The sequence below is a fragment of the Manis pentadactyla genome, chromosome 16 (assembly GCF_030020395.1).
Source record: "Manis pentadactyla isolate mManPen7 chromosome 16, mManPen7.hap1, whole genome shotgun sequence".
In the NCBI taxonomy this organism is placed as follows: domain Eukaryota; kingdom Metazoa; phylum Chordata; class Mammalia; order Pholidota; family Manidae; genus Manis; species Manis pentadactyla.
Genome location: NC_080034.1, coordinates 55601038 through 55627469, shown reverse-complemented (window position 1 = coordinate 55627469; position 26432 = coordinate 55601038). Strand labels below are relative to the sequence as shown.

The following is a 26432-nucleotide window of genomic DNA, read 5'->3' as shown; positions in this document are numbered from 1 at the left end:
TCTGACCTCCAGAACTGTAAGATAGATTTGTATTGTTTTAACTCACAATGTTGATGGTAATTTGTTACCACAGTGACAGGGAACGAATACACTGGTTAAGGGTATTCAAGAAACAATGTCTGGGGTTAAGTCCTGGTTCTGTCAGCTGAAGGCCGTGTGACCTGGGGCAAGGTATGCAACTTCCTGTGCCTCAGTTTCCCCATTTGCACAATGGAAATGCAGTGCTACCTCAAGGGGCTGCTATGAAGATGACATGAATTAACATATATGTAGTTGTTAAAATCATGCCTGCACATTATAGGCATGAAATCAGCATTAGCTTATTACAAATTGCTGTTTATTATTTGTGAAGAAAAAAACATAGGCCCAGTGGGGTCCAATACCCTGTCCTAGGAAAGGGGGTTCAGAGCAGAGCCAGAACTAGAACCCAGATCCCCTGAGTCCTAAGTGGTTTAGTGCTTCGTTACTACAATGCCACAGTACCATTTTCCTACCGAAACTCATTTTCAAAGTCAAAACAACTAATTATAGCACATGCCCTTTGGGAGAGCTTAGCTATGATTAGCCTTTATGTTCTCAGACCCTTTCAAGAGAAATCAAACACAGATAGAGGGCCTCATGTGAAATCGTGTGTGTTTGACGATACGGCTCTCTAGTTAATAACAGAACTTTCTCTGGTTATAGTTCAGTCACTCATTGTTTTGTCCCCTCCAAACATGGCCCTTAAGATAAATAAAAACAAAAGGCCAGCACAGAGCCAGGCAATAGTAATGGAATCCATGGGCTGCTTGGCAAAAGGCGATGGGCTGGACATTTTGCAGACACTTCTGGGCATAAGACTCCAAAACGCTGGCCTGACTTCCAAGATGCAAGGTCCACCTTGAATTGAGGGTTTGTTCAAAACGTCAAGCACCCCCCAAACCCTAGCTTCATTTAAAGCATGGGTTTTACCAAATGGTCCCATAAGTTGGCTGCCATCTCTGTAAATGTTCAAGTATTCTTGAAGCAAATAAATGGGAAGGTGAGTCACAGCCTCTAAGAAACTCGTCCTAAGTGGCATCAGGAGCTGCATTCCAGGCCTAAGTGACACCAGCTGGCTGAGCTGTGTAACCTCGAATTGCCTCCTATAGTCTGAGAACATGCTGTTTTAGGAAGGACTTAAAGACCATGGAGTCCAAATTTAGGATGTCCAATATTGTGAATTTCCAAATACATAGCTGACCCTTATCAAGGATAAATAATGCCTTCATGGGATGTTTTGAAGAGAAAATGAGTAATGAATGTAAAAATGTTCTTTTAAACTTTAAAACACGTCGTAATACAACTTCCAGCAGTTTCCAGGGTGTACAGATTTTAAAGAGAGACACCTGCCGAGAAATTCTCTCTTTCAAACTGAAGCCCATTCTCCATCTGAAGCATGTGTGGTGGTATTGTGGTATCTTAGAATCCATCATTCTCTGGCCCAGAGCAATGAAGAGAACTGATAAGTGACAGTAAGCATGGAATTTTAAATATTTACACTTGGTGATTCCATGACTTGATACTGTCACCCTTGGGCTCTTCAGATTTCATGAGATAAACATCTGGTACACTGCTGATCCCCCCTCAGGGGCCAGTGGAGTCCTGAGAGAGGGCTAATTCCTTCCACAATTTCCTCATCTCACACACACCACATACCAATGGGTGAATCAGAACACTGAGTAATTGTAGGGCTGCTAAATAATTTCCCAGAGCTGCCAAATTACAAATGGCTGTTTGAGTGCCGAGGCCCACTGTGCTTGTGCTGGTCATTCCTAGAACTTTGCACAGGCACACAGGCACGTAGTTCCCCCGTGGTAAGTAACTTCCCACTCCCTGGTGACTTCTGCCCTGACGTGGGGCCTGCTCATCATCTGTGCCCCCCTCCTCCCTGCCCCGGCCGCCCCACTGTTGCATCACAGCAGGTTCGTGCCCTTGCGACGATGGCTCACTTTTTATAGCTAAACTGGGCACCCGGCAACAGAAGTGTCATTTCTGTTCCTGTTCATTTGTCATTCCACGTCTAACAAGGCTCTGGTGGTGATGGGTGGGGACAAGAAGAAGAGCAGCTATTGTTCTTGGCAGACAGACGTGCTCCCCGGGGCCAGGGGCCTCTCCGTGCTCTAACTGGGTCTGCACAAACATGGCAAGGAGCGAGCTCTGGCCTCAGGGCCGGGACCGAAAGGCAGAGGCCCAAAGTTGGGAGGCCACACCAAAGAAAGGAACTTCTGTGAGAAGAGTCCCCTCGCCTGGAGGCCCCCGAGGCACGGGACTGGGGAGGAGCCAGGCAGGGGAGGAAGGAGGAGGAGGGTCACCTCGGCGTGACATGACGCACGGTGCCTTTCCCGGGGCTGAATTTGAGGAACTGAGGAGGCGGCGGTGGTGAGAGTCAGTCTTGCAGAGCACAGGATGGAGCAAGAACTCCAGCCGCTGACTCCGGCTCGTGTGGCTGCAAGGGCTGAAGGGAGGATATGATATGGTCCAAAAACTTCTCCTGGTGTTTTTCCGCAGGCGGCTGAGCCAGAGGCCGACTGCAGAGGAATTGGAGCAGAGGAACATTTTGAAACGTGAGTGACTAAGCCCATGGCAACTGCTGATATTTTGTGGTGGCTTTGGTTAGTATTTAATTGTAGGCCACAGGGTTTCTCCCAACGTGCCTGTGTGGAGATGCTCGAGGACCTCTCTGATGGCCGAGGCTTTGTCCTTGTGTGTTTGAATATGTAGGGCAACCTCCCAGGAGAGAAGACAAACTGGGATCCCCGTGGCTTGTAGGGGCGCACAGACTACAAGGAGAGCCTTTCCTGCAGTGGCTGGAAAGTCAGGGAAGCTGAAGTCTTTGAGAGGACTTATTATCGAATGATTTTAAAGAGAATCAGGCTCACCATTAAGCCAAAATTAGCTTAAAAACTGCAAATACTCTATTGATGGCTAACATAAAGCAAATTGCCATTTGAAAACCTGGGACTAGAAAATATGACTTTCCATTGCATCTGGCTGCTGTGGAGAAAACTCCCCTCCCTTTGAGCACTAAATTTAAAGTCTAAGAAAGCAGTTCCAAGTGAAGGTGCTTCATGTCTGCCTCTCAGGACACCTGCAGCTGGCCGATGGTGCACCTGCCCGATGCAGGGAAAACCCGCTGTCTGTGGCTCTGGATGGGGAAAATAAATGAGCCCATGCTGGGTTCAAGGACACAGATACTGGAATCTGTACAGAAAATCCACTTGGTGCTCAAAATATATATAGACACAGATATATATAAATATATAGTATAAATACATAAAATTATATATATAGTAAATACATAAAACGAAAAGAAAGAAGCATCTTAGGGACACCAATATGCCTCAGTGTACTGGAGAGATTAAATAATTAAAAAATATAACCTCTCTGCTTACATCCGCTCCATCATTATTACGATTCTCACCAATGCTTTCTTCAAGATAGTCGAAATTTCTAGTTTAACCCATGACCCTTTCTCCCCCCACCATGCACTCTTTTCTGATTTTTCTCCAGAAAAGAGAAATACATGCTGCACGGAGCTTCATAGAAATGCTATGCTGTGTGCATTGAGTACACACACACACACGCCAGTGGCTGGGGATTTCCGCTTGGACCAGACTACACTGTTCTTGTTTTTACTTATCTCCCCCTCCGCATGTGGTCTCGGGACACAGCGTGTTCTGGGAGGCTTGCTGAGGGTGCGCTGTTGCTCTCACCCACAGGGAGGGCTGTGGCAGGAGGGCTGTCACCCTCGCCCCCTCTGTGTGACCTTTGCCGTCAGCATCCTACCTGCCTGCTTCCATGACCCTCCGTAGGTGTTAACTTCAGAACTGGCCTCCCTCCCTCAGCTGTGAGTGCACCGCACATCTTTCCTAGGTCTCTAGGAATTCGTGTATATATATATATTTTTCTAACTGGGTGCCCTCAAAGGTTTCCAAGCTTAATATGCTATAAAACAAATTAGAATAATTTCAGCTGTTTCTATGGTCAGGGAAGTGGTTAGCCTATAGGATGTCTCCCTTTCTGCTCCTGTCTGATACCCGATCCATTTATAACCTTTCCATTGCTGGAGAGAAAGAGAAACAGGCGTCCATTTATTCCTAAACTCAGAAATCAGGTGAACCTGCTTCCTTCTCTGTCTGCCACTTCCTCACACACGTAGCTAACACATACCCCTTGTCTTCTGAAGGAATCTCCATACAATTCACCTATGGGGCCACCAGTACGTACGGCCTGTGACCTGACTCAAAACTGCCAGAAGCTGACGGCCTCTGGGAGATGGCTCAGGTCCAGAACACAGTGCTCTTCTCAGCATGGAGGGGGCTCTGGGAAGAGAGGGTCTGGCAACCCCAGCTCACCTCTGGCTCACGGTCCCTGGGAGGCCCGGCAAGTCCCTCGTATTGGGTTTCTGTTGCCACTTACAAAAATACTCAGATCTTCCAGATTGTTCCTTATGTCTGGTAAGCCTGGGGGCTTAGATCCAGGGACCTAAGTGGCTTCACAGACCGTTGCCATGGTTCTCTTTTGTTCTCTTCCCTCTTCTTACCCTGTTCAGAGCTTCGGATTCTTGACCAGATCCAAAGAGGCTGATCAGTTCATAGTTTCACAGCTTTTCAGAAATGAACTCAGTTTTCCTGTTGGCGCTTGTTTTTAACCTGCAGTCTGGAACTTTGTTTTCCCAAATATGTTTTCTTTTTTAATCTATTCAGATTGCTAAACAAGAAATGTTCCACAGTGTAAGAAAACTGCCCATAAATTGTTCTAAAACTTATTCTCTGGGCTTTCAATCCTTTGAGGAACCATCTCTCTGAAGGTGCTGGTGGGAGGTACAGAGAGACTTCACGGCTCGGCAGGGGGCTTGGAGGGTCCGTGTCTGACTCCAGACCCACCCTGCCCCGCGCTTGCTCTGTGCGGCAGCCCTTGAGCAGGTCGGATGCCCATTCGAGCAGACAGTGAGCGCACTCTGGTGGTCTCGGGGGTCTCAGCAGATGGCGGCATCAGGGGCCTCTCCTGGCCTCTCTTTCCAGTTGCCTAATGGGGTCATCTTGGTGCCCTCAGCATGAGAATTCATGACCCTGTATTTGTAAATGGCTTGAACGAAAGGTACAGATACCACAGGTGGTAGCTCGTGACCCCACCCTTCAGAGGGACTGAACAAGCACGGAGACAACAGCCTGTGCTGTGTGACAGATGCCAAACTTCAGGTCTCGGAGGGGGCCTGAAGGACAAGGGGAGTCTGAGGCCAGGAACCAGGAATGAGGCGGAGGGCCAGCCCCAAGCAAAACATGATGGGGAAGAGGCAGCAGGTTCTAGCAAGAAAAAAAAGCTGGAGTGTTTGTCTAATTAGCCCTGTTGCATGTGACTGGTCACTTAACTCCCCTGGGCTTTCACATCCTCATTTACAAACCAACAGAGGAAGACTAGGCGGTCTCGTGGGCCCCTCAGGACCCTGATGTTCTGGGAATCTGCATTGTAAGCAAGTACCCCGAGCTGCCTCTGGGCACTCACCTTCCAGAACAGACCTTCCCGTCCATCCCCGCTCCCACCTCAAATGCAGCTGCCTGGCGTCTCCTTTCTTCTGAGTCTTGCTGTCTGCCACTCAGTGTATCTCTGGTAGATTAGTTCATACTAAGATATTAATAGCTGACTAGTTTAATGGGTTTTAATCCATTAAAAGATGGAGATTTGCATTTGTTAAGGGAACTCTGGAAGGGAGATAGGATCTTTAAATCCAAAGGAAGGTGTTCTGTCGGGGGGGCGGGGGCTGGGACACTGTTGGGCAAGTTGCAGTGGGGACCTTTGGTGATGTGGGCGTCTCTGGTACCACCCCTATACAAGATCCTGAACCCCATAGGCAGTCACAGAGGCCAGATCATGCCCCTGGGGATGTCCCGCAAGGGCCTGAGTGCTGCTCTGAACTGCCATCCTTCCTTCTAGTGGGAGGTGTGCCACCTTCCGTGCCAGTGGCCTGTGGCTGTGGCTCTGGTCGTGCTGCGGGCGCTGGCGAGGAAGGGCAGGCTGGGAGGCTGCTTCTGTGCACAGTGGCCTCCCTCTTTTGAAGATATGTCCTCTCCTGATAAGTTTTTATAGAAACATAATTTAACTATCTGAAAGTGAGAGAACAAGCACTCTTAATGGACTGGATGCCCAGATCAACCTGGAGCAGATTCGTTTTGCTACCTCCACTCCAAACTCAGTGGGGGAGACTCAGAAATTGGACACAGGTGGACTTTCATGATTTCCTTCAAACTGGGCAATATTAGGATTATACCCATGCTTCCGTTCTAAGGCCAGGCAGAAAGTGATGGACCCAAGGTCATTCAGTCAGCTGAAAAGCAGAAATAACCCCACATGCTCGGCCCTACACATCTCTGCTCCCTGCCCCAGACCCTCTTCCCTGTGGCTCTTTAAGCACCTGAAGAGCCAGCCCCCTGACACAGCTGAGAACATTCAGGCCCCGCAGTCGGCCTCCTAAGGTGCTCCTTAACATTCTGAATGTGGGCAGTTGTGTCCCACAGTGCAGCCTCACACATGCGCTGTGGACTTCTTGGAAAACTCAAAGAATTAATGGAATCAGGGCTTACTAAAGGTGAGCTTTTTGAAATTCCTTCAGCGCAGGCAGCGCTGCATTTCGTGGTGGCTGTCTGCTCCTCACTGTGTTTCCAGCAGGCAGAGGGCACCCCGGCTGGCTGGTCTTCTGTGCTACCCCCACAGTGCACCAGGCACAAGGCCGCATCAGACTGAGGCCCCTCCGTTGCTGTGAGGCTGCAGGCAGAGTTGAGTGAGGCCCAAGTCTAATCCAAAGAAGGGAGCCTCACCTCCCCCCAGATGCCCTGTCACCACTAACAGTACCACCACCCTTCTGGAACTTGACTTCCTTGCCTATGGCCACACTGCTCAACACAGCATTTCTGCCTAGAGACTCAAAACCCCACGTGACATAAAGAACACCAAACAAGAAGGTCAGCCTGCTCACCAGCAGCTTGAAACAATGCAGGCCAGCTGGAAGGCGTCCCCCCAGGCAGGAGGTGGCCGGGGCAGGGGGCAGGGGCTCCCTCTTCCCCCTTGCAAACTGTGAGGTGCGTGGGCCAGAGCCTGCAAAGCCTCAACGGATGCACCTATGTGTTGCACTGCTTACCAAAATCAAAAGCATCTTAAATATTTCTTGCAGCTCGGAACGAACAAGAGGAACAAGAGGAGAAAAGGGAGATCAAGAGGAGGCTAACTCGTAAGGTGAGCAGGTTTCTCCATGCTGAGAGCTGGGCCCGGAGAGGGTGGGCTGCCTCAGTGCCCGGCCCGTGGGAAGTGGCGTTCATGGTTCCATTCCCTGGGTGTCAGAGCAGGCGGCTCCCTCCACTCTCCGGGACTCTCCAGGGGGCAGTGGTGAGCTCAGCTCTGTGACTCTCAGTCCTTTTTTCTGGGGACATTCAGTCTTGCTTGATTTTGTGACATCTGCCTACCCCAAGCAACTAGTTATCAGGTGCATTATATTTTCAGTTACATTGAATATTTTTTTAATCATTCACTGTAACCCCATCCAACAACTGGAAATTCATCCTCAAAACCAGTAGTTCAAATGTAATGCAATTATTTGATATGACCCTGGGGAAGTATATATTTTACTTGCCTTACCTTGATACTGTTCTTGACCTACTAACCAGGAGCAATTTAACTTCACTATGCTAAGTCCACATTGAAATACTGAATTAGGAAGCTGCCAAAAAGTACTAACCTTTAATCAAAGTATTTGAAAAAGCACTTATACAAAAATTCTAGCTCTATGACTTTCATCTGTTTTAACCCCAAACATGGATGGCTTGGCAGTACAATGTGGACCCAAATGGATCAGTGCTATATGAGTAGCCTCTTTAATAATAAGCTCTTATTTGGGGCTATGCTTGGATGATGTTGACAAGTCTAATTAATTGATGACACAAGATAAAATATTCTGCCGACTAGAGTGTTTTTAATCAGCTTCCTACAGTGACCATCTTGAGAGAAAGATACTCAAATCTTAGAGACAGTTAAGACACCCATTAAAATTAATTTTTAAAAGCTTTGTTAATGGATTTTTCTCCCTAGAAATCTTATGCAAAGGAAGAAATTCAGAGATTCCCAAAATATCAAGAGCAGTTATTAAGGTGATGATTGTGTCTCTCAACACTTTCTCTCCCTCAGAGCCTCCCAGACATCTGGTGATAAGCCAGATGCCGTCCCAGTTACAGATGAGGGTAAACAAGAGCCTGCAAGGCCAGGTGGCAGGATGGGGTGCCTCTGGCGGGAGCAAGAGCTCTGAGCTCACTTCACCCAGGCGCCCTCTCCCCTGTCAAGGTCTGATTCTCTATCCATAGGACCCAGTCTTTGGACACAGGCCCTCTTTTTCTTGGCATGGGGTCATGCGGAGATGCCTTAGCTGAGCTTGAGATGACTAGGGTATCAAAGGAGGCTGGTGACAACCCCTCATTTGTGACCCAAGATGGTCTAGACATTCAAAACAAAATTAAATCAGATTTTCATGAAGTTCTCTGAGTTGAATGCTGGACCCACAAATTCTCCTAACCTTTAGGGTTTCTTGCTAAAAACGATAATTGAGGGGAAAAGAAACATACATTTAATTCTAATGTCTTTAAAAAAGAGTATACAATTTAGTAGAGAAAAACTCAACAGACTGCATAGCTTGGCAGAGGGCAAGGGAGGAGGGTTCCCTCCCACGCCCATCTCCCCTAGGGGGGTAATGCTGGGGGAGGTGCCCCCGAATAATCCACAGTTCTTGCCAGCCTCCAGGACAAGATAAATGCCTCTTCCTCCTGCTGGCTACCTCACCTTCTTCTAGGAAAACTACCTTGTCATTTCAGCACTTGCCCTCCCCTGGGGAATTAGAAGTAATGAGATGTAAAGAAGGGGGTGACTGTAAGGGAAAGACTGGAAGAAGCGCTCACATCTGTTTTGCCAACAGAGATGTGAGCCTGCCAACGGGTAGGGAATTCCATATCGCCTCCTAGCCCAGGGCATGTTCTTTTCCTGGGAAAACTTTATCACCCCACGACCAGATGCCACTGATGGTGCCTGCTTTTCAGTTCTTTAGCCTCAGCCCCAGGATTTCCTCAATACAGATCTATTTAATTTTAACGTACAGTGAGAAAAATAAAACACAGTAACTGATGCTGATAGCAACAGATGAGTCGTTTTCTTCAGCCAAATTGAGACTAGCCTAAAAAATCATATGCTTTGTCTTTTAATAAATCCCCCTTCCAAAAAAATGCTAGCTGGATAAGTGAATGGGAGCAGGGAGGCGGGGCGGAAATGCCCCTGGGTCAGGTTATATTCACAGAGGAATTTGGGTCTCAGTAAACTCTTGTGTTGAGTATCTGATTGCAAATGACGTTACTGCTGCCATACATTGGAACATGATGCTCCTTAGCCCTTCTTCCAGGCCATCCTCCCTAGAAAACCAACCGTGGCCACAGGGAAAAATGCACTGAGGTCCTGTGCCCCCCGAGCCAGAGCCAACGTCACCCTGCAGAGCGCCATGTGGCAGGGCCGGGGAGCTGAGCCCTGGCTCACAGGGCGGAGTCCGGGCAGGCCCTGGCCCACGCACCACTCGAGACCCCCGGGGGCAGAGGCCAGGCCCCTGCGCACTTACTCCCTCCCGCTCTTGGGCACAGCGCCTCACTGACTGGGAGACACCAAGGCTAAGGTCTCCGTGGATTCAGGCATGAGAAATAGGCCCTGACCTTCAGACCTGATTTTTAGTTTTCTGTTTACTCCAGACTCTGCCATAGGGTCTATTAGTAAAATTCAGACCATGATTTCCAGAAGTATAAACTAGAAATTGCCATGCTCAACCACCTTTTTAGTATCACTTGGAAAATCATATCATTTGTCCAACACCCCAGGGCAAACCTGCTAGTCCTAAGAAAGACAAACTGGGCATTTTGAGTTGGAGTCCTTATTTATCTGGGGTAAATATGGTAAACAGTAAAGGTTTGGATCTGTTTTAATGACAGTTCAGAAGCCCCCCACACTCACATTCTGGAGTCAGGATGCACCGCCCGAACTGACCCTAAAGTGTCCTATCCCGGGAAAGCCAGGGCAGCCTTGGGGCCAACTGGAACCCCTTGATGGGAAACTACATGCAAGCTGGGCAAGTGGCCAGAGCCACATCCCACTAGGCCTCTGATACCCAGCAATTCCTGCCATTGGCCCAGGGGGAGCTGCAGGCTGCCTTGGCCCTGACTGGGGCCTACCAGTACCAGTCTCCATCCTATCTAATACCAGCCAAGCAGTCGTCTAATTATGCTTTTCCATTGTTGACCAGTTGGCAGCCGGTTGGAACATTTTGGCACCAGCTGAAGATGTGTGGCAGCTGCATGATAGAGTCAGAGCAGCAGGGCTGGTTTGGATTTATTTGTACATTTGTTCTGTAGACCTTTGTGGAAAGACTGTATCTTCTATTAATAGAATTAAATACAGTCTAGGGCTTGGAGGAAAAACTGCTTTTAAATAAGATCGGTTAAACATGAATTGACAGCATCTTAAAGAGAGCAACTGTGTTGCTCCAGAACAAATAAACCTAATGACAGGAAGAGATAATAGAAACATCAGCCTTACGTTGTTAAAGTACAAAGGCAGGGTGCTAGTGAGAAACCCTGGGAGATGGTTAAATAAATAGGAATTCTCTTTGTTTCATTCCTCCAGCCCAGACCCGTGCAAAGGGCCCATCCTGAGTCTCACTTGGCATAAACTTGGCGTAGCTCTGCATTTGTGAACTGACCTGCCCTTTGAACTTTTTGAGGTGCAGGGTCTGCTCTGACCTCCTAAGTTAGCATTTTCCCATGGCTGTGTACCCCAGAGTTTGCAGGCTGTCTGCACACACACCTTCTTGTTTCTAAAACACAGACATGTTTGAAAGGATTGACAAATCCATCTTGCAGAGAGCACTAAATGTGACACAAGGACGTGGGTTCACAAATCCAGAATGAGACAGAAGCATTGTGTAAGGTTCCTGTGCCTTGACGGGATAAATAGGACCGATATGGAAAATCTACAACGGACACCCACACAGAAAGACGAGCTGCTTGTAAAGACCAAGACGCCACAGGGTTATTAAGAAAGAGACAGCCTGGCTGTCTGTACGGGTAGGCCCGGAGGTAGCTGAAGGGACAATAAGCTCTCTCCCTTAGAATCCTGGACAAGTCCCAGGCCCAGGAGTCAGGAGCCCTGGGTCCCCGCCCAGCGCCCTGCCTGCACATCCTGTGTGATGTGTCCACTGCCTCTCTGGACCTCATTTTCACACCTACAAATCCACAGATGGGCCAATGATCTAAACTTCTCTGGTTGACCGGGTCCATCTCTCTTCTTGCAGCTCAGCCAAAGACCTACGGTGGAAGAGCTTCGGGAAAGGAAGATCCTTATCCGCTTCAGTGACTACGTGGAGGTGGCTGATGCTCAGGACTATGACCGCAGGGCCGACAAGCCGTGGACCCGCCTCACCGCGGCCGACAAAGTGAGCAGAGGGCCCAGGAGGTGGGTGGTGGGTCCTCACGCATTGGCTTGCCCTGAGGGGCTTCCTAGCTTGCTGCCAGGAGCCTGTATTGAGAACAACGAGGCCAGGGCTGCAGTCTCTGTAGCGGAGCGCTCAGTACCCGCTGGGCGGGCCACTGCTCCAGCACCTGTGCCCACGGGCTCCAGAGAGTCTGCAGAGAAGCCACTGAACTGATGGCCCTGCTCCAGGGAAGGCGTGAGACAGACGTACAGTAGAGGGCAGGTGGCATGGAGGCTGTGCCCAGAGAGAGAGGCTAGCACTTGCATGGGGATAAAACTGTTCAAGAGCACCAGGCTGCAAGCTAGTCGCAGACCTTCCCTGCAGAGCACCCTGTCCTCAGCACTCAGCCAGGAGCTGGTGAAGCCAAGGGGAGACAAAGTGGCTGTGCTTGCAGTTCCCACGGCCTGATGGGGGAAGAACACAGATCAGATAGCAAAGCATCAAACTAAGCCCTTACCCGTTTGGAAAAAAGAGTAATAATAATCAAGTTGTTTTAGAAGGAATGCAGTGATGCAAATGAAAAATCATTCCTTCTTCCCATGGGAACATGCATCAATGTGAACCTCTGCTTCATACTCCTTTGAGACTCTAGTACAGTCATCATGAGGAGCTGGAGGGCTAAGGGTCTTTATTTCTTAAAACAAAAGTCTCAAAATGTGCAAATGACAGTGGGAAACTCCCGGACACACCAGGGACCTTCAGCTAGGGTCCTGCCTTCACCCACCCATCCGTGCCCCAGTGGCTTCCTCAGTGCAGGAGGGGGTCATCCACAGCACAGACTCCAGCTGGACCAGTTGCAGGGAGCGCGAGTGCAGGGCAGCTGCTGTGCTCGGGTGGGAGGGACGTAGCCAGAGGCAGACACCCCCCAAAATGCCTCCATGCAGTGGGTCAACTGCACAGATCCTGATGAATGGAAACCTCTGCCTTCCTCTTAAACAGAGCACTGGCACCTTCCCTGCACAAGAGTCTGTGGTGAGTCACCCCAGGGCCTGGCATCACCATGCACCAGACCAGACCAGTCCCCGGTCGTGTGTCTTGTACCTGTGAATGAGAAGGGGGCTCTGCCCTTGCTGTCTTTCATACACACATTGTAATCTGCTTGTTTACCAAGGATGAGGGTATCAGCTGATGTCAAGGCAAAGTACAAGCTGTGCTGAAGCTCTGAGTAGCTGGTAGGCAGGGAACTATCCAGTTCCTCAAAGGCTACTGGGGACAGAAGAACAGGAAGTGGTGTTTCCCCTGCAGCTGATAAGCAGGCACTTCCCTGGGGGGAGCTACACTGATCCTACCCAGTAATGACTTTACCACCCTCTAGCTCACAGTCCCATCAAAGCAAGTATCAGCCTTGCAAAGAGCTATGGAAAAGGGCACATGTTTAAAGTTTTGGCCCCCAAGAAAGAAGCAAGGATTTCTCCAAGCCCAGGCACTTCTCCAGTCCAGGCCCACCCCACCTCTCTGCACCGGCTGTCCCCTCGGCTTCAGCCACATCTGTGGGCAGCGCTGGAAGGATGAGATTGTTCAGGTTCATCTCAGGATATCTGAGGTTATTCAAAACCTGTCTCGGAGTCAACAGAGTGAAGGCCTTATAAATCCAAGGGAAAGGGCAGCTGGCCATCACCTGTTCCCTTAATTTCTCTCGAGAATGTGATCCACCCCTTCCCCTTCTAGAAGTGTCCATTTTGAGGCACCACTGTGCCTGTGATGATGGGCTTAGACTGTTTACCTAAGGAAAATGGGAGGTTGGCATTGAAATATGTCCTTGGGATTCTTCAAGTGTAAGGCAGATGTATATGCGCTATGAAAGCCTAGATGGGGGAAGGAAAAAATGCCCCAGGCAACATCCCGAATACCGTTTGCAACGTGGAATGGTGGGGAAGGATTCTCAGTAGCATCTAAAGGAAGTCTCAGGTGTATTTTTTTCTCCCAGTGAAAGAATTCACTTTACATACTTTGTCATAGAAAGGGCTTTGTTGTGTGGCTTGTCAAAGAAAAAAGTATTGTTAGAACTGAAATGGAAAGAGCACCCCTTCCCACCTTCCTCCTCTGCATACCCACGGGCTTCTCTTCATTCCAGGCTGCCATTCGAAAGGAGCTCAATGAATTTAAAAGCACTGAGATGGAAGTTCATGAGTTGAGTAGACATTTAACAAGGTTAGTATCGAGGGTTTGGGTTTTTTTTTTCTTTTTATCCCTTCAGATTGTAATGTTTACTTCCAAAGTAAACGATCCCATCTGCTTCGGGATCCCAAGCAGTGTGGGTGGGTGTCTGCAGTACGGGAGGAGGTAAGAAAGGTCACGGTGACAGCCCCCTGACCACCGTGACCCGGGGAGGGGGCACTGAGGGCCCAGGCTGAAAGCAGCCCTTGGAAAGCCTGGTTTGTAACTCATTGGAAATAAAGACCTGGTAAGGGCCAGACCACTTACCAATAAGCCCAAAGTAGGTTTTTATGAAAACTTCAGCCAAGGAGAAAAGATCGTTGCCAGTGTACAGCCAGTCAGCCAAGGCCACACCTGGGCAAAATGCCAAATCCACATGGTATTTCCTCAGGGGTGTCACGCCTGGATTCCATGTCCTTATCCTAGACAGGCTTGTGTGCTGGTATTTGGGGAACTGAAGCATGCAGAGATTTAAGGGGTTTATGTAAGGTCACGTGGCTAGTTGGTGGCAGAGCCATTGACTTAATTCTTACATCTGTCTCCTATGGGGAACTTTCAGAGAAACGGGACATACCAAGTACTTTGGTCTGGACTCAGAGCCACTGGGTTGGGTTCCCCACCTTGCTGCTGAGCCCAGGCTGAGCGCACTGGCCCAGGGCCACTGAGGCCGCCTGGGCTGGCCCCCCGGAGCTCCATGTTAACCTGTTCCAAAACCAAAGGCAAATTCCATGAGGCTCACATACTTGAGAAGTTCTGTGGGGATGTGCCTATGGGCTAGCCAGCTGCTGTGAGAAACAGGTGGGTGGGAAGCTTGGACTGTGGGATCCAACGCCGTGGAAGCCCGTTGATTTCATTATTTGTTTTCCTAGGTTTCACCGACCTTAACAGTCATGTTATGCTGTCTTCAAAACATAAATTTATAAGAACCATAAGTGCTGGTATTTATTCACTTCCCCATTACAATGTAAATCTTCTGAACTGCCTTTTTTAAAAAGAAGAAGAAAAATAAAAGGAAACACAATCAGGATTCTATTTGCGAAAATATGACGGTTACCGCTCCAAGGTCAGAGCTACGGGTGCACCGCTGATGCCGAGGGACCGGCAGGGCCTGAGCGAAGACTTCCCAGCACTTGGAGCATTCCTGGTCCTCTCTGGCTAGGCCTGGCAGGCACTGCATTTATTTAGGCTCCAGTGAACCTCTTCCCCAAAAATGTCTATCACCCAAGTCCAAAGAAAGCTGAGGTGGGGTTTGGCCTGCAATTGACTGTGGAAAACAAATGGTGTGGTTGGCCTTCTAGACTTGGCCAGCCACACTCCTCTGGGCATTGCATCTGGTTGGGAAGCCCCTTAGAAGGAAGGTGCTGAGAGGGAGTACTGTTCTCAGTTGCCCCTGCCCTTCCTCTCCCTTCAGCCACCATCCATACAGTGGACAGAAGGGAAGGCCCTTTTCTGGAGGAGTCTGTGGTTGGCTGTTGGTCCTTAGAGTGTATGGGTTCCAGGGGCCGGAGGCTGGGATCCAAGCTCCCATCTTGTCCCCTCAGACTGAGCTGAGCTGCCTTCCAGGAAGCTCTGATTTAGAAGGAGAAAGTTTTCGTCTGCTCAGTTCAAATTAATTGACACATTCCTTGTTAAAACAGCCAAATGTCATGGGTGATTTTACGCACACATCCAGCCATGGCTAAATGGTATCCATGAGTAGGAGTGTAGCGTCCCTGTCAAGGTAAGAGACTGCTTGGCTGCTGTTCATTTTGTGTGTGTGCCTCAGGGCCAGTGACCATATGGCTTTGAAGTTAGTGGCCTCTGAGTATAGGGCCAGTGCATGCAAGCCAGAAACCATTCCTGAAAGACTGGCTTTCCAGCCACTGATGGCCTTCCAGTCTCCTTTCTTTGCACTCACAAGTTTTGAGAAGAGGCCCTAGGGTTCCGCATATGCTAGAATCATGCAAACACCAGCCATGCCTCCCCATGCTGTACCTTCCCACTCCTGTTCATCTGGAGAGGATCCAACCTCTCCCTCCCTGCGCTGGTGAAGGTGACTGGGGATGCATCTCTTTCCTACCCACTTGGGACCATAGGAAGGCAGTGCTCTGTTGACAAAGGGCCTCCGAGGATAGGATGTGCAATGAGAAGAAGGACAGCTCCCAAACCCTAACATCCACCTTCACGAAGCCCACTGTGGCTTCTTCTGTGTTCCTTCCTGACGAACCCTGTAGGGCTCAGAGTTGCAAAGCTCTGTAGTGGTCTTGTAGTGACCACGCTCTTCCTAGGTAAGCGCTCGCTCCCCACCACACAGGCCCAGGATTTAGAAAGATGCCAGCTTGGCCTTCACAATAAAAGAGTTAACTGCTCCCCACACCAAACCACATGGGAAGCAAATTACTCTTGGGAGCACACCCATCAATGAGGCCATTTAATTTTCTGCAGGCATTAACAGCTCCTGGGGCCAACACTAACCCAGGGGCTGTGCATATTTGGGGGGAAGCTCAGGGCAGTTCTTGAGGCAGTGCCCACCAGCCTTTGCAAAGCTGTCCTATGCTTTTCTCTCACCACCTGGAGTGAGGGCACCACTGCCCAGACTGAGAGGGAAGGCATCACTAGATCCTTTTTTCTTTGAATGTTGAATCTGAATAGTTAACTACCATGGTTATTGTTCAGGGAAAATGTAGTGGGGATTTTAGTGTGGCTGTAAACACAGTCTTCCTGTAAGGCTTACTGACACTTGAATGTGCAAATGGTATGATGAAAGATGTAGGGCTCTTTCGTTTAACTTCTCTGTGGCGGGCACATGTCCGGGCTGAGGCGCCTGCCCTGCCAGGATTTGAGTCCGAGCTTCCTCTAACTCACAGCTGCGCTTCAGGCAGCTCGCAGTGCCCTGGCTTGATGGCCGGGCCTTCCATGGCCCAGGAGCCGGTGCTAGGGGAATCATTGCATTGCCTCGACTCCTCCTGCGAAGGCCAATGGCTTTCTGCTGGCTTTGGTTCTTGGACTTTTCAGATTCCCTGGGAACATGACACCCAGATAGATTTCCCTGCAGCCAGCCACCCACGTTTGCCACCCGAAGTGCCCTATTGTTGCAGTCCACCTGGTACGTGGAAGAAACTGAATGCAATTTCCACTTCTCTCCCTGCAAAGCACCCCTTCCCGAAGGCACTTGCAGGAGCTGGGGGTGCACCTTCCACGCCGCTGAAAGCCCGCCCACCCCCGAGTGGGGCTAGTTCAAGCCCCATGTAAGCGGCTCAGTAACCTCAGTGGACCACAGGGCAGGCCCTCTGCTGTCTCATTCCTGTCTTGAAATCTGGAGATTTTAACAGAAATCTACCCAAATTTTTTTTGCCACATTGTTAGGGCAACTGAAAAAAAATGTGTTACTTTCCACAATGACAATTTGACATTAATTAGGAAAAAATGTGAGATAAGGTAGAATATTTAATTCTATTATTTAAATATTCTACTTAGAATATTTTAAAAAGCATTCCTTTTCTCAAAAAGCTGCAGTTTCCAAGTAAAAGTTGATCTTTGTATAAATTCTCAGTTGAGCCTTTTGTCATCTGGATTAGCATTAGAGGAAAAATGCGGTATTTCTCAAAATGTTTCCCTCTCCAAATCAGAGATTGCCCTGAGCTCCCCACCTCGTCAGTGACAGGAAGGACGACCAGGGGCTACTTGCTTCTTGGAAATTGCTGATGTGTTCCTCTCCAGAGGCCCTCAGAGCTCTGTAAAACTTTGAAAACTTTAGCCTTTATGTCAGATTAGAAAAACCAAACGGCGTGACAGTAGATGTGATGAAAACCTCTTGAGTTTTATTTTTCTCCCACTTATGAACGTGTATTTATATTTGCCGAATGAAAATCATGGTGTGTGCTTTGATGAATGGAACTTTGGGCTCTCCCTGTGCACAGCCAGTGGGTGAAGGTTACCTTAAATGACTCTTTTCTTCCCGTTTGTCTCTTAATCCACAAACCAGTTGCTTTTTCCAGTTGCTTCCCAGGTGTCTGTACATAGTTTGTCTTTGTATAGGAGGACTCCCCTGTGTCCTAGTTTAACACATGATGGCTGTGTGAGGAAGACAATGTAAATAGAATACAAATTAAACTGGATCTCTATGGCCTAGGTTTTGTACATACAGAAACTGCATGGTATTTAAATTATTGTTTGTCTCTTGATGATGTATGCAGTTTCTTTAAAAACAAACCAAAAAAAAAAAAATGTCTAAAAAATCTCGACTCCTGTGTGTTTTATCTGCCGCCAGCAGGAACCACCAGAAACTCTTTGGCTTGGGAAGGGGGCTTGGAAACAGGAGAGGGTCAGGTCGTCAGCACAGTAGTAAGAGTTATGGAGATACAGGCCCACCTTGTGTATCTGGTATTATTGGGGGAAGGAAGGGTTGTCGTACATAAATTAACTTTCTAGATAATATACACAATGAAGTCCTAGGAGCCCAGGACTTTTTTCTACCTAACTTTTTTAAAGAATATCTAAAATGTATTGACCAACTATCTATCCCCTTTAATTATCTAGCAATGATGAATGTAAGTTAACTTGTAAAATTAGTCATCTACAGTATCAGATACCAGCCAGCTTTATACAGCAACATTACCTCGGGGGCCTTCGGCATGTCACTGCCCCAAAGCGAAAGCCCCAGACACTACTTTGCTCTTTGAGTACTTACCTCTGTGTTCTTAAGAAGCCTGATTGTCCTATAAAGCAAAGAGCTCAATTGCTTAACCTTCTGGTCCTGAACTTGTATTTCTGAATGTTTTGGGGAAAGCAGGAGGGGCTCTAGTAATCGCTGGCTGCCTTCTCTGTGGGTGAAGCTATTGGATGACCTATCTTGGTCCAGCAGTGTGGGAAGGTGGCTCTGGGAAAGAGGAACCGAGAACAACACTGCTCCCCTGCAGCGGAATCACCCTGGGATTCTGGTCAAAGTGTGGGCGCAACTCCGTAGGTCTGAGTGGGCCTGAGATTTTGCACCCCTAGCTATAGCTTCCAGGACATGCTGCTGCTGGTGGTCCAGGAACCACACCTCTGAGTATCGAGTTATGGGAGAACAGTCCACAGGGAGCCACTTTTCCTTTGCCTGGGAATCCCCAGCCTCGGAGTGCCTATGGGCACTGCCTATTTCCTGGCTGAGCCGCAGCAAAACCGTGGGACGGCAGCGTTGTGCAGCAGTGCACCGAGGGTCCAAGCGCCGGCTCTCACCTGTGCAGCTGGGACTGCAGCAGGAGCGGCCAAAGCAGAGAGGGTGCGAGGCTCACAGGAAGGTCAGGTTTCAGGTGAAGAACATGTCTCTCCTCCTGCCCTTTGCTCACCTCCCGAGCTCTCTGACTTTAATCTGCAGTTATTTAGGGGAGTAAAAAGCCTATAAAGAATAGCTTCAGTAGGGCCCGCGAACAGGCTCTGCCTTGCAAAAGGGAAGGAAACCGGACACCATCCTGAGGGAGCCCTTTCTGAAGCAAGTGAAGGTTATGGTTACACACTCAATAGGTGGAGGCAGCCTGGCATGACCTCCTCGGGTCTGTTCCACCATCCTGTGGCAGAGAGAAGTGGTGGCTCTGCCACAACACTAACTGGGCAATTTTGGCCAAGGTATTGGATTTCTCTGGGCCTCGAGGGCCTCATCTGGAAAGTGGGGGCACCGAATTGGATGTCCTCTAATGTCCTTTAGGGCATCAGCTTTCTATGATTTGGGTTTACATGAACTTTTAAAACACTAAACTTAGCCCTTAGGAAAGAGTAAGCTTTAGGGGAGTCCTGCCGGGCAGTCTCCAGAAGAACAGTCTGGATCTCTCCCCGCCTCGGGCTAGCCTCCTGGACAGCTGGTGGGCAGGGCCCTGGCCTCTCCATGAGCTTCTGGGGTGCTCATCCTGAAGCTGCTAACAACCAGATCACCCTGTGTTGTCCTGTCTCCACCTCCCTCTGGGCAAAGTACCTGGGGCGGGCCTGTGGGCCTTGAGCAGCGACGTGCACCACACAGCCTGCTGCCCCGCGGCACTCCACGTTGGAAGGCACTTCAGTGATGGGGTTGCTTACAGCCGACTGTTAACCCACAGGACTGGCTGGACTCGAGGAACGCTGCCTGGCTGGCTGGCCACAGGTCCTAAGCGCTCTCCTGGCCTCGGATGACCCCCATCTCTACAGCTAGAGCACCTGACCCGGGCTTCCAAATGTCACAACAGCATAGTGTAGATGTCAAGGGCATATGGTGCTGAGCCCAGAAGCCCCGGGGTCCAATTTTGGCTTTCAACACTTACTAGCAGTCTAACTCTGGGCAAGTCACTTACACTGTGCCTCAGCTTCGTCATGTGTGAAATGGGAATAATAGCACCTATTTTATCAGGCTGTTTGAGGCTTAAATAAAAGTGAGTGACATATGGACAGGTCTTGCTAGGTGTTAGCTCTTTCCTACACATACATGTCTCCCAAGCACCTCAAACCCAGTATGTGCCAGACTGTTGTCAGATTTTCAAGCCCCACATCTCTCCCCCAACCCTGTGCCTCCTCTCTTCCTTTCTCAGTGAATGGCGCTACCTAGAAGTCACTTCTCCTTTCCACTTCTAGCTGATGGTGAACACCCACCAGTTACTTCTAGAAGCTAGTCCACTGCATTACAGTTAAGGCCCTGTCTGCCTGGATGAGTATGATCATGGTCTCCTTGCCTGTGGCCTCTGTGCAAACACAGACCCACTCACACCCTCTCCTGCTGGACATCTGCAGCAGCCCCATTGTCCTACCAATAAAATGCCAACCCCCAGGGCACCAGCCTCGGTGCCCGTGTGGCCTGTCTCCTGCCACGTCTTCCTGGAGCCCTACAAGGGGGCTCTTGACGTGGCCGTGTTGTGATGATCACCTCGGGAACAACTGGGGCTAATAAGGGGCTTCAGGGACTGAGCACCTAAGCTTCCCTGAACGGACCTCGAGAGGCCCCGATTAGGCAGCCTCAGGACTCTAATGAAGAGCCAGGTACTCATGTGGGCAAAAAACACCCGATGGCGGGAACAAAGAGCTGTCCCCCGTGGTACCTGGTGTGTGGCATCCAGCCTCTAACTCAGCCTGTCTGGGAACTTGATTCCTGTCGATACCACCACTTGTGGCTCCCAAATACTAAAACATTTATATCCAAGTGTTACATGTTCCAGTTAAACACTACATACCTCGCATGGTGCTATGCCATTTTTGTGCATGGTTTCATTGAATCCTTAAACCACCATGTGGCTTCCAAACCCGGTCTGTTTGACTACCACTGCTCTTAGCCTCCTTGCAGGCTATGCATGCATTGCTTCACCTCCACTTTCCCGAGTTCACACGCTCAGCTTCCACCCAGTCATCCCAGGGGGCTGCTCTACGTAATAGCATCGTTTTCTGACACCAAGAACCACAGTTCAGGAAAGATACCCAGCTCTCTCCAGGTAGAGAAAAGCTGTTTCCCTAGCCCAGAGCACTAAGGGCAGGGTGAGCCTCCCACCAGGAGGGACCTCACACAGCCAGGAGACGGTCAGCCAATATTTATGACTTCCTGCAGAGGAAATAAGGTTGAAGGAGGCACTTGCACAGCATGGGTCCCACCCAGGGCTGTGGGAAAAGCAGGACAAGAACAGCATGCTGCCTAAAGCCAGAGAGGAAGAACACATCTGACATCTGATCGATTGTGGCAGGCAGCCAGTTCCTTTCCTAAATGAATTTGATAAAAAGGGGTTCTGCTCTTTATGTGCCATTAATCAAAAAATGCTCCTTATTTCATACGAGAAAGCCCTAGTCACCCAATATCTCCATGGTGCAACACCCCAGATGAAGGCACAGACCCCGTGTTAAATGAATTAATGGATTTGTTTGCAAAGAGGGGGAGTAAACCACAAAAGCAGAATTTAACTGACTGTTCTTCCAGGCTATGACGAACCAGTGAGGCTGCACGCTGCACTGGACTGGCCTTCCAGACACCCATTTCTCTTCTCTTCTACAACCGGTCAAGACTTTGCATCTCCTGATCTCCAGGGCTCAGTGATATCATTGCTCTTGCTGTTCCTTTAATAAAAAACAGGAGACAGAATAATGGGAAGGAGAAAAATGTGATCTGTTGCTGACTTACCAACTGGCACAGGAACACTGTCACTAACACCCGGTCCAGTGAGGGTCTCAGAGGTCCCTGAGAGGCTGGCTTTGGGAGGTGTGCGATTTCAGACCCACACCAAGAAGGCAGCAAGCCAGTCTCTTCAGCTGCACAGGTAGAAATCTTTACAAGCTGGTTAACCTTATTGTCTCAGGAAGTCCCCTCTGTGGGTGGTATCAGGGTGAAGGCGTTTGCCCCATGCCCCGGTGGGCCAGCACCACTGAGTAGCCTGGGAGGTGCCTGTGCAAGAATGTCTCTGGGGCTTGTGGCCTTAGCACTGAGCCTCCCAGAAGGAAAGCTAGTGTGCTGTCCCTACAAGGCCCTGCAGTTACATTGCAAAATATCACGCAGAGACTGGCCTTGTTCGCACTATGTGCTGCCCCTTGTCATTGCAGGGGCGAGGACAGGAGACTTTTCCAAGCCAGCATTCAAATGCTTACTGTCCCCTCCACAGCCTCCCTGCTCAACAACCTTCCAGCCATGGCCGCGGGAGCCCCTTGTTGCAGTTTGACTCTCATGGGTTTCCCTCAGTCTGTCTCCCTGACCTGGTTATGACAGCCCCACAGTGGGCAGGACGAACCCCTTGGCTGCCCCTTCTCGCCTCCTAGAGAAGCACATGCTATACCATGCTCGTGTTCAGGCCACCAGCGGCCACCAGGGATGGGAACGCAGTGCTGGGTGGGAGTCACTGTTCACTGCACACCCTCTTGTCCTGGTCGCCTTTTATCCCCACAGGCACATATCCCCTTTCCCTTAAAACATTTAGTTATCACTATTTTTTTTTTTTTAAGGAAGAATTTAAAGTACATATAGTGCTGTTTACCTTTACCTTTTCCTTGTCCTTACCTGAACAAGGAAACTTACCTGTATATAATGTGTTTGTTTGGACAAATCCTATTTCAGTCATAGCAGATTTTAAAATCTAGGTTCAGGACACAGTAAGGATGCAGGTGTTTGTCACACCATCTAGCAGCTGGTAGAAAAGTGGAACCCATCAGGCCAAGCGGCGAAGGGCTCCTCTCGCAGGCCTCTGCCCACCAGCCTCCATGTGGGGGGAGGCATGCCTGTCACTAGTTGCAATTCATTGCAAAGACAGGGTTTGGGCCCCCAGGAACCAGCTGGCTCTGCAGGAGCGGAATCAGCGCAGGTGCCAAACACAGTTAACTGGAGCAGAGCAGAGGCAAAGGACAGAGAGTGTTGGCCTTGGGGTTGGAGGGTGGTTGGGAGAGATTTGAAGACAAAAAGGTCTCTGATTTGTACAGAAGTGTGGACCATTCAGCTGTGGCTGACAATCCTGCTGTCGGATCTCGTCAGTAGGAGAGAGCAGACAGTAACTGCCGATCACTAGGTCCACTCACCTGGCTCGGAACAAGTGGCTGGGGTGGAGTCACTCGGGTCTCAGCACTGCGGGGAGTTGAGATGCCCGCTGGGTCACCTCTCTAGCCTCAGCTCAGTGCTCCTGAGCTGCTGGAGGGAAGTTTCTCAAGGCCCTCTTGAAAGCTGTTCGTGCAGCCCCAGCTTTTTCCCAATAAAACCACACTGGCATTAATGGTGACAGGGCCTGTAGTCCAACTCCTTTTGGTTACAACAGAGGCAGCAGGGCTCTGCTGCCCTCAGCGTGCCCAAGTGGGCAACCTTAATGGAAGCGCTGGAAGATGTCCAACTGCCTACGTTAAGCTTCACCCCTGTGCACCCCTCCCTGCCCACATAGCACTGGCGGCTGCTGCTGGTGGGGCTTAGTGTCCTCACACCATCATTCTGAGATGCCCCCAACACCAGCGGGCATTAGTGCCGCACCCCAGCACTGTGCTGGACCCTTTCATCCGTCATCCCCTTATACAGGCAAGGGGATGGGGGCTTAAAAGGAATAGGATCACACATCTAGGAAATGGCAAAGTGGCACTAAGAACCCAAGGCTTGACTCTCAAACTGGTTCCCTTGCCCCCTGCAAGACTAGGGAATCCCACAAAGGGTGCTCAGAAGGATGACAGTTTGCTGAACTGTATCTACTCTGGTAATGTCAGTTAGCATTGGATTTAGCAGCCTTCACATAACAAGCAACCCAAATAGTGGCTGAAACAACTGGAATTTTTTTTTTTAATGTAAAGGAAGCCTGGAGTTAAGTAGGTAAGAGTTTGCAACCCCATCAGTGTACCACAGCTCTGTTTTCTAACCCATTATCCTCGTCATATGGCATCCATCCTTGAAGTTGCCTCATGGTCCAAGCTAGCTTCTGGAGTTCCAGTCATTATGTATGTGTTCCATGCAGGAAGTAAAAGGAAAGGTGACCTGCCAGCTGAGTAAATTTCTCTTTAAATAAAAACCTTTTCTGGAAATCCTGCATAATGACTTTGCTTTCCATCTTGTCCATCCCTATTTGCACAAGGGGCTGAGAAATAAAGTTCTATTCATACACTCCTACTTCAAATAAAATTGAGGTCTAGTTAGTGAAGGAGGGGAGGATGTATATGCTTGGTAAGTGCCACAGAGCTGTTATTCCTGGGAATGAGCTGACTTGGGGTAAGGTTATAGTGAAACCACTTTCAGTGGACCAGCAGGGATTGAGAAAAATTCACAGAGAAAATCCACATCTCAGTACTGAGATAAAATGCAGGTTTTGTTGAAGTACTGGACAAACTTTTAGCAATATCCTTATTGTCTAGAAATGAAGTCAGACTAATCACTTAAAAATGAGAAAATGGCACAGGCAGTGGCATCCTCTATGGCGTCTTTATTTCTTTAGCAATTAGGGATAAACCTCATACTAAGGGAAATTTACATTCCCTAGGTCCTTGCTTCTCAAACTGTGGTTCCAGGACCAGAAGCACTGGCGCCACCAGGGAGCATATTAGAAATACAGAACCTTAGGCCCCACCCCAAGCTACTAAATCATAATCTGCATTTGAACAAGGGTCCCAGGGGATTCCTGCTCACAGGAAAGTTTACAAAACCCCTTTCAAATGCAGGACCTAAAGAACCTGTAATGGGCCTCCAATCTCCTAAAAACCTCCTCTCCTGAGGAGGTTTTCTAAAAGTTTAGGAAAAACAATTTCCTAAAATGTTTAATCTCTAGTGAGACTAAATGCCAACTGAGAACACACATTTTAACTGTCATCATTTGTGATGCAATAATACCTAAAGTTTACCAGAAGCTTGTTCTGTGCCAAGCACTAACCTAAGGGTATTGCGTCTTTCTGCACTAATCCTCTCAAAAATTCTGTGAGGTGGCTACTATTACTGTCAGCCTTCCCATCTTACAGATGAGGACACAGTGCCAAGTTACCCAGCCAGAGGCATTGCCTTGGGACAGCGGGACCTTCTGGGCTTTAAGGCTCAGAGAACGGACAGGGGCAGCGTTTCAGGATGAGGGAATAGCTGAGTGAAGTACGTACACTCTAGACAGGGAGCCCAGAGGCTAGCTATGGTGAACCTGTATAACCCCCTTTCCTGCCAGGAACCTCACTTTTCTTATCTGCATATTGGGAAGGGAGGTGTCAGCTGGATGACCTTCAAACTCTCCTCCAGCCCTGACATTCCTCTGGCCCAGGTGTGCCTCCCTGTGATCTGGAAATCAGTTGGCGTGAGCAGCTGCCTACCTTCCTGGCAGGTTCACCCAACGGCCACCAGGTCTGGCCCAAGCCCAACTCAGTCCAGAGGCCCAGATGTTGGACAGCTGGAGGAAACAAGCACCCTCCCAAGCAATCAGAAGCAAATAAGCACAGCTGCTGCCCACCACTCACCAAGCCCTCCCATGCGGCCCAGGTGGGGGCAAGGCACTAGGCGAGGCCCACTTTCTGCAGACTTCCAGAAAAATTAGACTTGATAGAGTTGTTTACAAAGGAAACACCTGGCCATGTGAGAGCATTTGCCAAAGCTGCCAGCAGGGTATTCCCAACTCTGCCTGCCCCCACCTGCTGGGTCTGGCTGTGCCACCCTCAGATTATTCGGCAGAAACCAGAAATCAGTGGTGAAGGAAAAGCCATTCAAAGTTCAAGTCAGAAGGTGCCTGTTGCCCCTGCTAACACCTTTGCAGGGCACAGATCCAGTCAACAAATTTGCAAAATGGAGTGGAAAGCTTTTGAGAGCGTCCTCCCAGTTCACAGTGGACCATGTAACGATGTCCCTCACTCCCCACCCCCACGCTGCACGGACACAGGGAGGCTCCTGGTGGCCATGTGTCTGCTATAAGGCCCCTCCAGCCACATGGCTACAGAGGAGTGGTCCGCAGGAGAGTGCAGGAGAGAGAACACAGTAGATGCTTGGAGCACGTCAAAGATGAGGATATTCAGAGGCAATACGTGGCCACATCTTTGCAAATCATGCTATTAACAAAATGCGCAGTCCCTTTCTTAAAGTGCTTTCTCACAGAAAACTCCCTGGATACACGTGAGCACACTGAGGGATAAGGAATGAACCAGAATTGTGCTTGACAATGGGGAAACTGAGACACAGGCTGACAGGCTGAGTGATCCCCCTGGGTCACAGAACTAGGGAGGACACAGGCTCCAACCCTCCCCCCAAGTCCCACCCCTCTCCCAGCCAAGGCTCTATTGCCTCGTCCATAGTAAGGGAAGAGGACAAAGAGCCACACATCTCAGAGTAACTCCA

At 49.4% G+C, this 26432-nt stretch overlaps 1 protein-coding gene across 8 annotated transcripts in view; it reads left to right on the top strand.

Annotated features, from left to right (window-relative positions):
* PHACTR1 (phosphatase and actin regulator 1) overlaps positions 1–14747 on the top strand; it is a 507238-nt gene extending 492491 nt beyond the window's left edge. For all 8 annotated transcript variants that reach the window (XM_036876973.2, XM_036876756.2, XM_036877040.2 and 5 more), the window contains 5 exons: positions 2530–2585; positions 7190–7251; positions 11384–11524; positions 13638–13714; positions 14590–14747. In XM_036876973.2, the coding sequence (XP_036732868.1) occupies positions 2530–2585; positions 7190–7251; positions 11384–11524; positions 13638–13714; positions 14590–14605 (352 nt within the window). In that variant the 3' untranslated portion in view covers positions 14606–14747. The remainder of the gene's footprint in view (positions 1–2529; positions 2586–7189; positions 7252–11383; positions 11525–13637; positions 13715–14589) is intronic.
* The last annotated feature ends 11685 nt before the right edge of the window (positions 14748–26432 follow it).